Source organism: Acomys minous (assembly GCF_964271855.1).
Source record: "Acomys minous genome assembly, chromosome: 10".
NCBI classification, from domain to species: domain Eukaryota; kingdom Metazoa; phylum Chordata; class Mammalia; order Rodentia; family Muridae; genus Acomys; species Acomys minous.
The window spans coordinates 118,450,513-118,468,655 of record NC_140491.1 but is presented as its reverse complement, the minus strand read 5'-3'; the positions used below and the strand labels follow the sequence as shown (position 1 = coordinate 118,468,655).

The window sequence follows — 18,143 nt, the reverse complement described above, 5'->3', positions numbered from 1 at the left end:
TCAGCAAACTTCACAGGGAAAAGGAGAGGTGGTTTTAATCTAAATGCAGGTTACTTTTACGTTATTAAAATTGGGCTTGGGGAGGTGGTTCAGTTGGTAAAACACTTTCTGCACAAATGCGAGGATCTGAGTGCCTATATGACAAGCTGAGCCCTGTGGTAGCTCACACTTGTGACCCCAGCACTGGGGAGGCAGAGATAGAGGATCTGTGGGTTTAGCTTATCAGCTTCTGGTTTGCTAAGAGATTCTCTAATGTAGAGGGCCATTGAAAAGACTGGCACTCGCACACATAATTATTAAAAGTTGACCACACAGAGGAGATATATGATCTTTGTGTAGATCTGGGGTTAATCTTACCTTGAAGATGATAGGTAGCAAGGATGTCCAAGGAGCCAGATTTAACTATTGGTTCTTGGTTCTTTCAATATTGCAGGAGTTACGAAGACATGATTGGTGAGGAGGTGCCTCCTGATCAGTACTACTGGGCTCCTTTGGCTCAACATGAGCGGGGAAGTTTAGCAAGCTTGGATAGTCTGCGCAAGGGAATGCCCCCACCTCCCAACTGGAGACAGCCAGAGCTGCCAGAGGTGATTGCCATGTTGGGCTTCCGCTTGGATGCTGTGAAGTCCAATGCAGCTGCGTATCTGCAGCACTTATGCTATCGCAATGACAAGGTGAAGACTGACGTGCGGAAGCTCAAAGGGATCCCTGTGTTGGTAGGGTTGCTAGATCATCCCAAAAAGGAAGTGCACCTGGGAGCCTGTGGAGCTCTCAAGAATATCTCTTTTGGACGTGACCAAGACAACAAGATTGCCATCAAAAACTGTGATGGCGTTCCTGCCCTGGTTCGACTGCTCCGAAAGGCTCGTGATATGGACCTGACTGAAGTCATTACTGGTGAGTGCTAGGTTGGGGGTGACTGTTACTCCAGAGAGAGGTAGGGACCTAGAGGTTTCCAATCCATTACCTTTTAATTGATTAATCAATCACTCAATCAATCAACCAATTAATTTTGAGGCATGGCCTTACTAGTTAACTCTGGCTAGACTAGAATTCACTATGTTGAGCAGGCTGGACTTGAAGAAATCTGCCAGCTTATGCCTCCCAAGTGCTGGGATAAAAGGCATGCACCACCATGCCTGGCCAGTCCATTCATTGCCTTTTGATTATAAAAGCTGAAGTAGTAGCCTTGGGTTGAAGTTATTTTTATAAAACAGTGTTTATTTCTCTTTGCTTCTCTCTTATCCTAGCCATCACACAAATAATTGAGACTTTTTGGTTTTTTGAGAGAGAGTTTCTCTGTGTAGTCTTGCCTGTTCTGGACCCACTTTGTAGACCAGTCTGGCCTCGAACTCAAGCAATCCACCTGCCTCTGCCTCCCGAGTGCTGGGATTAAAGGTGTGTGCCACCACTGCCCGGTGAGGCTCTTTTTTTTTTTTTTTAAAGATTTATTTATTTATTATGTATACAGTGCTCTGCCTGTGTGTACACCTGCACAACAGAAGAAGGCATCAGATCTCATTATAGATGGTTGTGAGCCACCATGTGGTTGCTGGGAATTGAACTCAAGACCTTTGGAAGAGCAGCCAGTGCTTCTTAACCTCTGAGCCATCTCCCCAGCCCCAAGGGTCTTTTTTAAATACAAGGCTTCACAGAACAATCTGAGCAGTTTAAGTCTGTTCTTAACCCTCTATGCTATTCTGTCTTACTCTAGCAAACATCCCAGCGATACTTGGACTTTATAGCTTTCCTCAGCTCCAGCTCCTTCTGGTCTTCCTTGGACCTCTCCTGTCACTCAAATTCCTAACTCCTCCCCTGGCTGGCAGGAACTCCAGCCCTATTTATTGACATAACAAGGGGACAGTTAAGGAGCAGAGTTTACACAAAGTTTAGACAAGAGATCAGAGTTTAAACTACACAATAACCATATGCCTACAGCCTTGGGTCAATTATGCTTCACAGATTTGATTGGATGACATGACAAACGCAGTAATCTCCCAACACCTGCATGTATGGGGGTGGGTGTATTTGTTTGTTTGCTTTTTTGATTGCTCTTTTGAGACCAGGTCTCTAGAATTCACTACGTCCTCACAGAGATACTCACAGAGATACAGTGCCTCAGCGTCGTGAGCTCTGGAGTGAACGGTGTGCACCGCCACATCTAGTGCAGTCTGTTACTTCTGACCGGCTGTAGTAGTAGAGGAACCTGTCTTCCAAACAGGACAGCTGAGTGCCAATTGCCGTTTATTCACAACCTTATAGTTTGTTTTAAATGTGTGCTTGTCTTGACTCAACCTGCCTGTTTCAGTTAGAAATTTGAGCTTATGGGCCTTGCTTTATATAGAATGTCAGTTTTTCAGATTGTATATGGTGATCTGTTAGTGTGAACTGAGCAGTTTTGAGGGCCATAATCAGTGCTCCAGGAAGAAGAAAGAAAAATAAATTATAAGGCTAAAGAGATGGCTCAGAGGTTAAGAGCACTTGCTGTTCATCCAAAGGTCCTGAGTTCAATTCCTAGCAACCATCTATAATGAGATCTAGTGCCCCCCTTCTGACCTATAGTTATTACATTCAGGAGAACATTGTATACGTAATAAATCCTACAAAAAGAAAAATGAATAATATTGGTTCTTAATTGGCAGGATGTTTTTGCCCCCAGAGGACATCTCCATTGTTCCAGGTGTTTTGTTTTGTTTTGCTTTGTTGTTTTTTTGAGACAGGGTCTCTCTGTGTAGCCTTGGCTGTCCTACACTCACTTTGTAGACCAGGCTGGCCTTCAACTCACAGCATCCACCTGCCTCTGCGTCCCGAGTGCTGGGATTAAAGGCGTGCGCCACCACGCCCGGCTTGGAGTTGCTTTGGCTGACGTGACTTGGGGTGGAGTAGAGTGTGCTCTTGACATCCAGTGAGACGAGGCTAGCGATACGGGTGCACTGGTCAGCGTCCAGCAATAGACAGGGCAGCTTCCTACTACGAAGAATTATGTGGACTAAAGTGACTGTTGCTGAGGGGGAGAAACTGGTGTAGATTGTTAAACATAGGTTGTAGTAAATACTATTTTGTAAAGCTTTATTTATTTATTTGCTTATTTTGTGTGCAATGATCTGCTTGTATGTGTGCCTACACACCAGAAGAGGGCACCAGATCTCATTACAGATGGTTATGAGCCACCATGTGGTTGCTGGGAATTGAACTCAGGACCTCTGGAAGAGCAGACATTGCTCTTAACTGCTGAGCCATCTTTCCAGCCTGTAAAGTTTTATTTTAATGACTGTGTCTGTATTACACATCATAAAGGAAATCTTACCTTACGGTAAGCAGAAGCCTACCTAACATTACATGGGGTCATGCAGACTCAGTAACGGACACATCTCTGACGACTGAGGGTGACTAAGAAGGAGTGGAGCAGGGCTTTCTCTGACAGCCTTCAGACTGTCTTGGGTGCTGGAGAGTTCTCTGAATTGTCCCTCCCAGGAACGCTGTGGAATCTCTCATCCCACGATTCAATCAAAATGGAGATTGTGGACCATGCGCTACACGCCTTGACAGATGAAGTGATCATTCCACATTCTGGCTGGGAGAGAGAGCCTAGTGAAGACTGTAAGCCACGGCATATTGAGTGGGAGTCAGTGCTCACCAACACTGCGGGCTGCCTTCGGTGAGTGAAGGGTTCTGAGACTACGAAGACTGAGTTTTTGCTGGGGTTGGTGGTGCAGGCCTGTAAGCCTGTGTGAGGCTGAGTCAAGAGTGAGTCCAAGGCTGGCTGGGTGCTTTGCAAGACGCAAAGGCAGAGTGGTGTGGTGGCAGATGCAGTGTAGCTTAATGATAAAATACTTCCTTGGGTTAGCACACACACACACACACACACACACACACACGCACACACACACAGGACAAAGTGTTTGCAAGACAAAGTTTCTCTTTGTAGCCTTGGCTGTCCTGGCTTTGTAGACCAAGCTGGCCTTGAACTCAACAGAGACCTGCCTGCCTCTGGCTCCCCCAGTTCCTGGATTACTAGCGTGTGCCGCTGTGCAGCCTTGTCGTCATATTAGTAGTGCACCATGTGCATATCCTTTGGGGCTGCAGCCACCGTGTGCGTGCTGGCGGTGCAGGCAGAGCGAGTGCTCGTGGCACTTGACTGCCTGTACCAGCTTCTGGTACAGTTTTTCAGCCCAACTCCGCAAGCTTAAAAAGCTTCGAAAACAGATTGTCAGTCAATTTCCAACTGCAATGTCTTGCTTTTTAGTAAGTATTGATTTTCTTGTACTACTCGATAGAAAAAGGTGTTTTAAAATAAGCTTTAGATGTAGATGAGAAAAGATATCTACTTCAGGGATTTCAGTCATCTTCAGAAGTTTGTTTTTCCCCTTAGAAATGTAAGCTCAGAGAGAAGTGAAGCTCGCCGGAAACTTCGGGAATGTGATGGCTTAGTTGATGCCCTCATTTTCATTGTTCAGGCAGAAATTGGACAGAAAGATTCAGACAGCAAGGTAAGTTAATGACTGAGTGGATTTTATCCACAAGTACCTATGGTTCAGACCCACGACTTCATGCTATCGATAATATAAAATACCTATGCCAACCCCTTCTCCTTAAAATAGACATTTAGCTTAGAAGAAGATGTGTGTGTGTACACGAGTGTACAAGGAGAAGCCAGGCACTCTCCACCTTGTTCTTCTGAGTCACGGTCTCACCTGAGTCTGGAGGTCGTGTAATTGGGCTGGGCCGGCAGCAGTCCTGCCTCTGCTCCTATAGCACTAGGTTTATATGTGCATCCTAGATCATGTCAGCCTTGTTGTGCAGCAAGTGCTGTTAATGACTAAGCCATCTTTTCAGCCCAAAAGAGAATTTTCTTTAGCGACCCATCCCCAACCTCCATATATAGTAAAGCTGCTTAGTAGCCTTTCAGATTATACATTTTCTTAGTAGGGAAATCAGTGACCTAAATGTTGGGTCACCAACTAGTTGCCGAAGCTTTTTTGGGTCTTCGAGACAGGCTTTCTTTGTGTAGCCTTGACTATCCTGGACTTGCTTTGTAGACCAGGCTGGCCTGGAATTCACAGCGATCCTCCTGCCTCTGCCTCCCAAGTGCTGGAATTGAAGACGTGTGCCACCATGCCCGGCAGCCAAAGCTATTATATGTCTGTAATTAGACCTTCTGTTAGCCTGAAGATAACAAGGACTTTTGAGGAGCCTGGGGCACTGACAAAGCAACTTGAGAGAAGATAGAGTTAATACACTTTAGGATTGATAATTTAATATTCAAATCATGGAGACTTTGAATTTCTTGGAAATTGTCATAGGCATTCTCTTTTCCAATTGACCCTTGTGTTTTGTGGTCCCTAAGCTCGTGGAGAACTGTGTCTGCCTCCTTCGGAACTTATCATATCAGGTTCATCGTGAAATCCCACAGGCAGAGCGGTACCAGGAGGCGCTTCCTAGTGTGGCTAACAACACCGGGCCACATGCTGCCAGTTGCTTTGGGGCCAAGAAGGGTAAAGGTGAGCCTTACTTAGTTCCTGTTCTTTAATATGGGACAAGGAGGAACACTTAGCTTTCTAGGTGCTTAGTAAATAGTCTGGAAGTTTACCCAGTAGAGACGTGTCCCTTTGCTCTGCAGTTGCTCCCTTGTTCTGCGTGCTCTGACTGTGGTGGCGGCGGTGATGGTGGTGGCGGTGGTGATGGTGGTGGTTGTTAGTGAATTGTCGAATGGGGCACTGAAGGACAAGAACTCAACTAATCTGGGGCCTTCCTCCCTATCCCTCCTCCTTCTCTGCTTTCTTTTGTCCTTGCCCATGATCCTGTTGACATCTTTCTCCTGCGTTTTCTTCCTTCATTTCTCTCCTCGCTTTCCACCTTGGTGACACACTGGAAGATGAGTGGTTCTCCAGAGGTGAGTGCAATCTTTTAAGGCGCTTGTCTCCTTCTAATTTGCATGGTTTGGTTTTTACCTTCCCTGATACTTCTTTGTCTAACCTTACCCTGTGGATGCATGTAGGAAAATTTAGTTGAGGGAAAAAAAGCATTGAAAAATAAGTTTAGCTCTTCTGGGCTGTGGTTTTGACATACTGCTTCTAGACAGCAGTCCCTGTTATCAGAACTCAGTTAATAGCAGCAAGAGTGGTTATCCTTTTTGTACCAATCTATTGCCTGTTTTTGGTTTTTGTTTCGGTATCATCTCTGTTGGGACAGCTATATCTGGGGTCCCCCTTTTACTTCTTTTGATGCTGTTGTACCTCTCATCTGAAGATTCTGACTAAAGGGTAAAAACTGTGTCAGGTGGAATCTTTCTTTAAAAGCTCTGTACTCTGTTTTCTCTACCCTTCTACATTTTTATAGGGAAAAAGCCCGCAGAGGACCCAGTAAGTGATACAGTGGATTTCCCCAAAAGAACCAGTCCTGCTCGAGGTAAGTTACTTTTTTCCCAGTCTCCAGAGCTCTCGGACATGGTGTTTAGACGTGTAACATGCTTATGTTAACAGTTCCTCCCTACTTAATGGGTTTGAAGTGATGGGAAATTCACAGTATTTAGTAGTCTGGAGTCCGAAGCTAGGCTGGATATAATAGCACATGCCTTCAACCTTAGTCCTTGGGCAGCTGATGCAGGAAGATTGCTGTTAGCTCAAAAGCGTGTTGGGATACAGAGTGAAAGCATGCCTCAAGAAAGAAAGGAAAAAAAAAGAAGGGACTTAGCTAAGTGGCCACTGCAGGTTTTGTTTTGTTTTTGGATCTTGAACCTTACTATTAAAAGAATCTCTTTATCACAGCTTGCATCTTTGGGCCCCGTATAATAATAAATATATTCATATTCATGGTGGGGAGAACGACTGAGTTGAATTAGAAATAATTTGGTTGAGATGTTGAATCATTAAGCCTGATACTTTTTTGTTGTTGTTGTTGTTTTGTTTTTTTTCCGAGACAGGGTCTCTCTGTGTAGCCCTGGGCGTCCTGGACTCGCTTTGTAGACACAGGCTGGCCTGGAACTCTCAGTGATCCGACTGCCTCTGCCTCCCGAGTGCTGGGATTACAAACATGTGCCACCACGCCCAGCTTAAGCCTGAATCTTGTGGTACAAGCAAGACTAAAATTACAGCTTTGCGATACAAATCGAGGAAGGCTGGGTGTGGTGGCACACGCCTTTAATCCCAGCACTCAGGAGGCAGAGGCAGTGGAATTGCTATGAGTTCAAGGCCAGCCAAGGCTACACAGAGAGAGCCTGTCTTGAAAAACAAAAACAAAACAAAACCAACAAGTCGAGGAAGAAGAGAGGAATTGAATAAGATGCAATTGGTGTCTGTTCTGTTTTTACTGTGGGTTAGTTATTATTGTTATCTTATGATTTTGTTTTTTGTGACGAGGTCTTACTCTGTGGCCCTGGCTGTCCTCATTCTGTATAGACTAGGCTAGCTTCAAACTCACAAAGATGTGCCTACCTCTGCCTTCCAAATGCTGAAAATAAAGGTGTATGACACTGCTTTGGGCTAGACTAGCTATTCTTTTGTGTGTTTGTTTCTGTTTTTCTTAAGACAGGGTTTCTCTGTGTAACAGCCGTGGCTGTCCTAGACTCACTTTGGAGACAAGGCTGGCCTCAAATTTAGAGAGATCTGCCTGCCTCTGCCTCCTGAGTACTGGGATTAAAGGCGTGTGCCAACTGTGGGCACCTGGAACCTGGTGTGTAGGCGTTGGTTAGTATTTTCTGTCTTGCCGTTTCTTTTGCAGGCTATGAACTCTTATTTCAGCCAGAAGTGGTGCGGATATACATCTCACTCCTTAAGGAGAGCAAGACGCCTGCCATCCTAGAAGCCTCAGCTGGAGCTATCCAGAATTTGTGTGCTGGGCGCTGGACAGTGAGTACCTCTGAAAAAGATGGATTTCGAAATAGGGAGTATAGATAACTAGTCTGCTGCCATTTGTAATTGTCTCACCACTTCCCATGTGCTTCTTAGTATGGTCGATACATCCGTTCTGCTCTTCGTCAAGAGAAGGCTCTCTCTGCCATAGCTGACCTCCTGACCAGTGAGCACGAGCGAGTAGTGAAAGCTGCGTCTGGGGCACTGAGAAATCTGGCTGTGGATGCCCGGAACAAGGAGTTAATTGGTAAGGATTTGTATTGGTGCCTATCATAGTGCCTGGATTCCAGCAAAATTTTAGTTATTTGTTGACATCGCTGAGGAGAAGGATCCTATAAATTCTCCATAGTTTATGTATCTGAGTGTTGAAGGTTCATTGTTTACTGCTTTTTCAAAAAGCCTGAAGTGATGATTCTTCAGAAATATTATGACCACTGTTATTTGTTGAATATCCGCTTTCTCTCTCTGTAAGCATTATTAGGAATTTTTCTATTTTTCTCATTTTCACAGGGTTAATATAGCTACTTTGTGGCAGAGTCCAAGTTGTTAGCCTTTTAAATCATAAAGAAGACTCTGTCCCATTGAGTTTTCATAAGATAATGCTGAGCCTAGCGTTTTCAGTGGTGGGTGTGTGAAGAGACCAGGCAGTGTATTGATTGATATTCAGCATCACATTGTCTCAGTGCCCTTGAGGAAATGGATGGCGGGCAGTGAGTTTATGGCTGTCTTGTGTTCTTTGCCTCTTTGATATAATCTTATGTAATAACGGAGTTGCTTTGTAACCTGATTACTATAAAGTGTATTGTGAGACTTCCTGCCCTTTTGTTTTACTGCTATAGGCAAACACGCTATTCCTAACTTGGTAAAGAATCTGCCTGGAGGTCAACAGAATTCCTCCTGGAATTTCTCTGAGGACACTGTGGTCTCTATATTGAACACCATCAACGAAGTTATTGCCGAGAACTTGGAAGCTGCCAAAAAGCTTCGAGAGACCCAGGGTATTGAGAAGCTGGTGTTGATCAACAAATCAGGGTGAGCCTACACACGTCATAACAACTAGAAGAATTTGAGTATGAGAGAAGAGAGTTTCAGAAAGGAGCTTTTTTCTTCTGTTGTTCTGTGAGGTTACTTCCCTTTCCTATGACATTTAGACAGGTATTGGTCTACTCTCATTCTTAAGGTTGGTCTATAAATAATGAACTCTTACATCAAACTAATTTATGTCAGTGTTTCAGGCAGAATATTTGGTGGAATTTGATTTCACTCATTTTATATTTACAGTTGTGCTTCTCAACCTGTGGCTTCTGAGTTCTGAAGTAGTAATGAAATAATCTTATGATTGGGGTCACCACAGCATGAGGAGCTGCATGCAGCATTAGGAAGATTGAGAACCACCATGTTAGAAGGTATAGGCTCTTAAGACTCCCTGGTTTTAAAACCAAACTTTGTATGGTGTTACTTTCATTCATAGGAATCGCTCAGAAAAAGAAGTCAGGGCAGCAGCTCTTGTCTTACAGACGATCTGGGGCTATAAGGAACTTCGGAAGCCGCTGGAGAAAGAAGGATGGAAGAAATCAGACTTCCAGGTGCAATAACTCTTGACCAAAGCTTTGGCTTCTCTTCCCCTTTGGTCCTTAGGTAGTCCCTTTGTCTTTGGTTTCTTCTGTTTCACCATCATACAACTCCAAGTCTTTTTCAAGATAGTAAAGACTTCATTTGTAGCACACCTCTTAACACAGTGGTGCCCACAGTTAGTTCATTTTTGCTGAAGTAGTTCTACTCTCTCAATGCTGACTATCACAGTAGACGCTGCTGGTGGTGAATAGTGGTTCCGCATGGCCCTTGTGACCACCCCCTCCCTCCATCTACTCCGACTTTATCATTCTCTGATCCCTCTGCCCCCCCCCCCAGTACTAGCTCTGTAGATTTGTGCCTACAGGGATGGGGTGGGGGGGATGCATGGCCAGGAGGAGGGACAGAAGGAGGTGGGCATATTCAGGGTTTATGACGTTGGGTTTTACATTTGTCTCCAGGTGAATCTAAACAATGCATCTAGAAGCCAGAGCAGCCATTCATATGATGATAGCACTCTGCCCCTCATTGACCGGAACCAAAAATCAGGTATAGTTACCAAGGGGTGCACCCTTCTTGTTAGGCTCCCACCATTCCTTAATGGCTTATTAGCTAGGAAATAGGGTGTTTATCTGTTCTAAATGAGCTAGACGTTGAGAAGGGCATGATGGTGTGCATCAGGGTGTGCTGTATAGTAGAATAGGTCTGAAGTTACGAGTCAGAACGGGCAGTAAGGACTGTGACGGTGCATACCTGTAACCCCAGCCCAGCACTCCAAGGCGGAGGAAGGAGCATCAGTAGGTCAGGGCCAGCCTTGGCTAAATGAAACTCTGTCTCAAAGGAAAACAAAACTAAAATAAAAGTAGTTAGTTAGCTGGCGTGTGGCTCCTCTTTTACCTGTGAACTTCTAGTCACTGGAGAGTCAGTTTTTCTGCTTAATTTCTTCCTCTCTTAAATTTCTGTTCTGTTGGCTCATGTGCTTGGTTAGTTATTAGTGGTTTTCCGGTGGAAAAAAGTGAAAACTTCCGACAATCAGAAAGTCTTATTATTTCTGGTGCCTAAAGAAAAGCATCACCATTACTATTCAGGTTATAGCTCTGTGTGTGTATGCTTCTTTTCAGGATTTGTGGTACTAGGGATTGAATCCAGGGCTTTCTAGGCAGTGTTTTGTGTCCCTGAATTAGAGCTTTTTAAACTACTTTACCATAGATGAATTATGTGTTTTGCACTGTATATATTTTTTTCTCTTTCACCAAAAGTATGTACTCTAACCTTTCTTACCTTAAAAATTTTAGCCAGGCTTGATGGCACACGCCTTTAATCCCAGCATCCCTTGGAGGCAGAAACAGGTGGATCTCTGAATTCAAGGCCAGCCTGGTCTACAAAAGCAAGTCTAGGATAGCCAGGGCTGTTATACTGAGAAACCCTGCCTTGAAAAACCCGAGGGGGGAAAAAAAGAAAAGAAAAGAAAAGAAAAACAGATTTTGGCTTTTGATTTGACCCATGGTTTCTGGAGTGTGGTGCAAGAGCCCCAAGACTCTTCCTTGGACATATGTGCCTATGGCATAAAAACGGTGTTTGCTGCTGGTAGCCCAACAGCTGAGGGTAGCAACAGTGATTTGAACAAGTTGTTTTTATGACCATATACTCTACAGTTAAAAGGCCATCTCCAAAGCTGAGCATGATGGTACAAGCCTTTGATGCCAGCACTCGGAGGGGCAGAGGCAGGCAATCTCTGAGTTCCAGGACAGCCTGGTGTACAGAGTGAGTTCCAGGACAGCCAAGGATATACAGAGAAACCCTGTCTCAAAAAACAAAAACCACAAAGCCATCTCCGCTTAGGAGCATGCTTGACGGAGCTGCAAAAGTTAGTACTTTATTACGTTTCTACCTCTGAGTGCACACCATTTAGATGTGTAGCACTAATGAGGAAATGTGCAGCACTTATGCTGTGTAGGGAGCCATGGTGGCTGTCTTGAGGCAGACTACTGACTGGGATTACTAATTGGACTAGCTGGTTTGTGTTTTCAATAGAGTACTATTTTATGAAGCAGCCAACACACAAGAGATGATTATTTAGACATGGTTATTTGACAAGCATTTCCTCAAAAATTAACACAGAAACCGTTTTCACTTTGTTGAAAAAACTGACAGTATTAGCTACCTGAGTAAAAGATATAATAATTTTGGCTAAGTGTGGTGACTCATCCCAGCACTTAGAAGGCTAAGGCAGGAAGGTTGTTCTTCATTTGAAGCTGGCATGGGCTCTGTAGGCCAGCCTGAGCTGTAGAATAAGACACTGCTGCCCTCCCCTGTTCCCCCCTCCCTCCCCCAAAAAAGAAGAAAAAAAGCCTTCTCAAAATCCCAAAGAAGAAAAGTATAATTGTGGAATCATATGTGTGTTATTGAGCCTACTAACTCCCCCCCCCAATACTTTTTCTGGGGCCATTGAAATGGCTCAGCTGGTAAAACTTACTTGCTACCAAGCCTGACAAATCTAAATTCCATTCCTGAGAGAGAACTGACCTTTGAAAGTTGCTCTCTGACAGCCTTGGCTATCCTGGACTGGCTATGTAGACCAGGCTGGCCTCGAACTCAGAGATCCGCTTGCCTCTGCCTCCCAAGTGCTGGGATTACAGGCGTATGCCACCATGCCCAGTTTAGACACTTATAATTTTTAAAACTAAAGGGGCTTTGAGGGCTCACCATGTTAAAGTGCCCCCCCCATTCATTTCTTTATTTTGTTTGGGTATGTAGGTACATATGTAGAGGTCCAAGGACAACTTGAAGGAGTCAGTTCCACAAGTTGTTCCCAGGGGCGAATCTCAGGCACTCAGGCTTGACAGCAGGTGTATTTATCCACCGAGCTGTCTTCCCGGCCTCCGAAGTGTTTCAGAGTATTTGGGTGTCTGTAGGAAAGAAATCTGTGAGGGCGTGGCGCATAGTATGTGCTGAGTAAAGCTTTATTTGAATAAAGACAAGAGGGATGGCATGCAGAGAAAAATGTCTGCTTTATATAGAGTTTGGTGTATTGGATTTTGACTTGGATAACTTTCTAATTCCATATAGATAAGAAACCTGACCGGGAAGAAATTCCAATGAGCAGTATGGGTTCAAACACAAAATCATTAGGTAGGTGATAAATTCCTGTCTAATGTTGCAGAATAGTGTTTAACTGGGATGAGTAGGCATTTTCTTTCCTTTTTTCTTTTTTGAGACAGGATCTCAAAAGATAGGCTGTTCTTAAACTCACTGCAGTTGAGGCTGATCTTGAACTCCTGATCCCCCTGCCTCTACTTCTCAAGTGCTGAGATTATAGACGTGACACCCCATACCTGGCTTTATTTATTTATTTATTTTAAAACTTCTTTGTGGCCTTTTCTCCCTTACCCTTACACCCTTACCATTTACCATCCCAGGGGGACCATGATTGATCATCTCCATTTGAAAGGATATCTGGAAATGTAATAAAATTTGGTCAGTCTGCTCTTTTCTATATTTTACATGTTGCTTCAAGGATGGCCTTGAAGTCTTCCTTAAATTTTTTTTTATTAAAAAAAATTAAGAACTTTTTTTTTTTTTAATCCTAATTTTTTAGACAGATCCTAGTTGTCTTGAAACTTGCTTTGGCCAGGGGTTGGTGGCGCACGCCTTTAATCCCAGCACTCAGGAGGCAGAGGCAGGTGGATTGTTGTGAGTTCGAGGCCAGCCTGGTCTACAAAGTGAGTCCAAGACACCCAGGGCTACACAGAGGAACCCTGTCTTGAAAAATTAAACCAAACCAAAACAACCTTAACTTGCTTTGTAGATCAGGCTGGCCTTGAACTCACAGGGATCTGCCTGGTTCTTCCTCCTCTGTGTTGGGACTAAAGGTAGGGACCACCATGTCTAGCCTGTTTATTTAATTTTATGTGCACGGGTGTTTTGCCTGTGTATGTGTTTTATTTAGCATGTGCGGTGCCTTGTGCCCTCAGAAGTCAGATCCCTTACAACTGGAGTTAGGGGCGTTATGAACCACCATGTGAGTGATGGGAGTTGAACTCAGGCCCTCAGTAATGAGCAGCAAGTGTGCTTAACTGCTGAGCTATCCCTTCTTCAGCCCCCTGTCCTTGGATTCTTGGTTGATCCTCTATCCCTTGTTTATGTTTTCAAAGTCTTCATATGTCTATATAATCTTCCCTGGCCTCTCTATTCCAGCTTAGGGGTCTACCTTTTACTGTTCCCTCTCTCCTCTCTCTCTCTGTCTCTCTCCCTCTTCTCTCTTTTTTTTTCTTTTCTTTTCTTCTTCTTCTTCTTCTTTTTCTTCTTCTTCTTCTTCTTCTTCTTCTTCTTCTTCTTCTTCTTCTTCTTCTTCTTCTTCTTCCTCTCTCTCTCTCTCTCTCTCTCTCTCTCCTTTTTTTCCTCCCTGAAGCAGGATCTCGCAGCCCAGGTTAGCAATGAACTTACAATACAGCCGAGGATGACCTTGAATTCTTGGGCCTTCTTCCTACTTGCTATCACCATTCTATTTGTTATTTACTATTATGGTCTCCTTATCTCAGACTGACCTTGACCTCACTATGTAGCTGAGGAGGAGTCTGAGTGCCTGTGTGCCTGTGGATCCTCCTCCCTTCCCTTCCAAGTGCTGCAAGTGTAGGTTTGCAACAGGACACGCAACACATTCTGCATTATTTTAAGATCTTGGGTATATTAAGCCTTCGCTCTTCTAAATTCTTTTCATTCTGAAAGGCTAAACTTCAGTTGTGTTTACATCGTCAGTCCCTTCCAATTGCGGCATATTTTTCTGTCTTCTCTTAATTTCAGGGCTCTATAAGCAGACCAGGCCACTTTAATATTACCCATCATAGGATGCACTGTTTCTCATTGTTACAGCTTTGTTGTTTTTGCAGTAGTGGGGATTGAATCTAGGCTAACCACTCCACCACTGAAGTACAACCCCAGTGCTGGGTGTTTCACATACATTCTAGTCCCCATTGTATTCAATCTGTGTTAAGTCTTCTGTGTGTGTGTGTGTGTGTGTGTGTGTGTGTGTGTGTGTGTGTGTGCGTGCGCTCTCTCTCTCTCTCTCTCTCTCTCTCTCTCTCTCTCTCTCTCTCTCTCTCTCTCTCTCAGTCTTAAAAAGCATCAATCTTTTATGCCTTGTTGGAGCATCTGAACCCGCTCACTTTTCAATCAACGTGCCTAATTCACATGCATTGTGTACTAGAAGGAATGTCTTGTTTCTGTGTGCTTTCTTCTCTAGATAACAACTACTCCACACTGAATGAGAGAGGAGACCACAACAGAACACTGGACCGATCTGGGGATCTGGGTGATCTGGAGCCATTGAAGGGAGCACCCTTGATGGTAAAGCTTTGTTGTGTACTGCTGTATGTATGAGGTCAATAGTGGTTTGAAGCTGTATGATATATGAAGTGTATGATAAAGAAAAGAGAAAAAGAATATCTTTGGTAGGTGTTTTCAGGAAAAAAAAAATAGAGGTTTTGATGCATCTTGAAGTTTCTTGGGATGTTCTTCACTGGTTGTATTGGAGGACGTTTCTGCAAGTGTTACTGATGTGACTAACAGTAACTAATCCCTCTCTGTGCATCACCCTGCTCTTGCACTTACCTATTTAGGGTGTTTTGTCCTTTTACTCTTAACAGCGTTTGTTTACTTTACAAATTTTGGGGTTTTCCTTAGATCTGGCACACATTAGAGGTTCTTACCTTGGCTCTCTAACTAACAAATTGCATGTGTTCACAGCAGGACGAGGGTCAGGAATCTTTGGAGGAAGAGTTGGATGTGTTGGTTTTGGATGATGAGGGGGACCAAGTGTCTTACTCCCCTATGGTAGGTCCTCCAGTCACCCCTAAGATGGTCCTGAGGAAGGAGGCTCCTGTGTGCCTGCTCTTTGCCAATCATGCTGATCTGATCAGGCCTGAGGCACTTGTCTGACCACATGGGATGCAGTGGTTCAGCTTCTGTGATCATGACCTCTTCAGAGGCTGGAATGCATCGGGTGGTCTGGTTCTCTGTTGTGTGCTGCTTTCCTGCCTCCTCCAGATTTGCCCAGCTGCCTCTCTTCTCCCCAGGTCTCCCTATTCTCTACCTTATTAACAGCCTTCTCTTTTTTTCCCTACAGCAGAAGATTTAGCACCACTGTACCTGCCCCATCTGGGCTTATAATATATTTTATTTTTGGTGGTGAAATGGACTGATGATTTTTTTCCCTTTCTTCGCTGGACTATTGTGCCAACTGCCAGGCTGACTCTTCCCCTTGCAGCCCAGAGTGGCTGCCGTCATTCCATCAATTACCAACACCTTCCACTGAAGTTTAATTGTCATAGTCTCCCATCCCCTACTTCCGGCTTTCCCCAAGAAACCCAACTCATTTATTTGCGTATCTTGAGAAACTGCTGCCGATTAGCTCTTTTTGCCAGCCCTCCCTGGAACTGTTGGCCTTGTGTTGAGGGAGGAGAGTGGAACTCTTCACTGGAAGCTGTGGGAAGAACTGAAATTCAACGCTGTGTATGCAGCATTCAGCATTCTGACAAACTGACTTTTAATCAAGACTTTTTCTGGTGGGGAGGGAACTTTTTATTTTCTTTTGGATAATGGGAAGTGTGAATTCTTCCCTTATCTGGTGGCTACTTTTGAGGCCAAGAAGGCTGGAAACATCGGCACATTCCACCTGGCTAGGGCCCTCAAGTGGAGTACTCCTCAAAGTGGGATTGAGAACGCTGTTCCTCCTGTCTGAGGCAGGGACCACAAAGGACCTACAGACTCCATCTCTTCTGTCAGCTTCAGGACAACCTTGGGGTGCTGCCCTGACCAAGGCTGTCCTTAACCCTCCTCTCCTACCCTATGATATATCTGCTCACTTGACCTGGCCGTTTGCAAGATGCTCTGTAAAAAGGAGAATGTCAATGGAACACTTGGTTGAGAAGAAACAGAAAGATTGTTGGGGAGAAGATGGGCCTCTAGGAGGAGCTACAAGGAATGTACATGAAGCGGTCAGTCTGAGCCGACAGGAAGCTTCATGGCTGGCTCTCCCCCTGCCTCCGCGGCCCCATGTCTCTTCCTCCTTTGTAGGCTTGTTCTTCCTCTCCCCCTCCCTGGATTTGTTGGCCAACCACAAGACTTGTACATAGCTCCCGCCCCCTTTGCCCTTCTAAGGTCGGAGCTGCCCTGGCTTTGCCTCTTCTTTGTGCCTTTGGCCTGGGGTGCATCTCCTCCCTCTCTTCCAGGTGCCTTTCTTTACCTCTGCAGTCTCAGTTCTCATGATTTTGCAAGTTAGGTTTTGTTCTTTTCTTATCCACTGTTGACCCTCAGTAGCTGGAGGAAAGAAGAGGAGCGGTGACTTAGGGAACCTCAAGTCCCCGTTGGGGGCTGCTGTAGCCTCAGTGGGCCACAGCAGTCTTCTCACCAGTGCACAGTTGGGATTGGTGAAAATCCCATCCTGATAAGTCTCAGAGTGCGTGCTGTGACTGGCTCCTTAGCCGGCCCCAGCTCCCGTCATCTCTGAAAGGCTACAGGGAATCAAGGGTTTCTCTCCAGTTCCTTTGCCTCCATTGTTCCCTTTCCTGGTTGTAGTGAATGTTACAGGTTGGGCTAGAGAATCAGCTACTTGTGGGTTTTTTTTTTTTTAACTTTTTTCCTTATTTGCCTTTTCCCCCTAATCTAAAAGCTCTATTCAATGCAACTGGAATTCTTTATCCCTCTTGTCCTGTTCTTAATACATTGAGGCTATGGGGTAGGAGAAACGTGCACAGCCCACCACCCCTTTCTTATGAATTACAGTTCTTTTTTCTTTTCTTTTCTTTTTTTTTTCACCTTTTGCTTCCCTCACATTTCTTCCTAGTCCCATTTACCTTTTCTGGCAAAAAGGAGCCTTTTGCTCTGTGACCCTCAGAGTACACTGCACAGGGACCCTCCCCGCCCAGACCTGGCTCTGGTCTTGTTTCTCTTGCCCCCTCTGCTCTTCCTGGTGCTCTTTCCTCGGTGGGGTGTGGTCATAGAATATAGCCATGGGCTTTGGGGACCTTTAACTGTCGTTTTGTTTTTCTTTCATTTATAAAAACACTAAACATTCAATTTCAGCAAACCAAAAATCCTACCTTCCCACCGAACACTACTAAGGGGCATGTCTTCTGCTCTGTATCTTTTCTCTTTTTCTTTCTTTCTTGTTAATGCTTTTAAAAACAAATGAGTTTTTTATATAAATAAAGTTTTTAAAGTGTGCGTGGTGTGGGAGGTCTGTGTCATTTCTTCACTTGAGGCTGTGTTTCTTCCCTCCTTCATCTTGGTTATTGTATTGTCCATGCTCTTTTTCCTTTCAGAGCAGCCAGAAGGAGGCTGCCTCAGGGTGGGTTCACTGTAGTTGCAGTCCCAAATGGTATCCAGGAACATTCTTTGCAACACCTTCACACCCCAGAGTTAAAACCAAAAACCAAAAAAACAAAACAAAAAAACAAAAACCCAAAGCTTGATGGCTGAAGTAGAGCGGGAGAACTGGCCACTGCAGAAGCTGAGCGTGCACACTGATGCCCCCTCACCCTCCGAGGTTCCTGCATGTCGTTTGAGAAAATCAACAGTGAGCAAAGCCCTCTAATTCGTGGCTCTTTTGAACACAGCACATCCAGTCTAGAAGATTAGAAGCTAGCAGTCCCAGCTGCCACCTTAGTAAACGAGAGAGAGTCCAGCCCTCTGCACTGATCAGCTTCTCAGGCTGTTTGATAG

The 18,143-nt window shown here is 44.6% G+C and overlaps 1 protein-coding gene across 12 annotated transcripts in view; it reads left to right on the top strand.

Annotated features, from left to right (window-relative positions):
• CTNND1 (catenin delta 1) overlaps positions 1-17,645 on the top strand; it is a 54,135-nt gene extending 36,490 nt beyond the window's left edge. For 5 of the 12 annotated variants that reach the window (XM_084797694.1, XM_084797687.1, XM_084797691.1 and 2 more), the window contains 15 exons: positions 434-897; positions 3,475-3,658; positions 4,373-4,490; positions 5,348-5,501; positions 5,876-5,893; positions 6,340-6,408; positions 7,720-7,847; positions 7,947-8,097; positions 8,690-8,882; positions 9,322-9,436; positions 9,884-9,971; positions 12,492-12,554; positions 14,665-14,768; positions 15,168-15,254; positions 15,547-17,645. In XM_084797694.1, the coding sequence (XP_084653820.1) occupies positions 434-897; positions 3,475-3,658; positions 4,373-4,490; positions 5,348-5,501; positions 5,876-5,893; positions 6,340-6,408; positions 7,720-7,847; positions 7,947-8,097; positions 8,690-8,882; positions 9,322-9,436; positions 9,884-9,971; positions 12,492-12,554; positions 14,665-14,768; positions 15,168-15,254; positions 15,547-15,558 (1,948 nt within the window). In that variant the 3' untranslated portion in view covers positions 15,559-17,645. The remainder of the gene's footprint in view (positions 1-433; positions 898-3,474; positions 3,659-4,372; positions 4,491-5,347; positions 5,502-5,875; positions 5,894-6,339; positions 6,409-7,719; positions 7,848-7,946; positions 8,098-8,689; positions 8,883-9,321; positions 9,437-9,883; positions 9,972-12,491; positions 12,555-14,664; positions 14,769-15,167; positions 15,255-15,546) is intronic. The other 7 variants (XM_084797693.1, XM_084797692.1, XM_084797697.1 and 4 more) reach the window with 7 other exon arrangements.
• Positions 17,646-18,143: the final 498 nt, after the last annotated feature.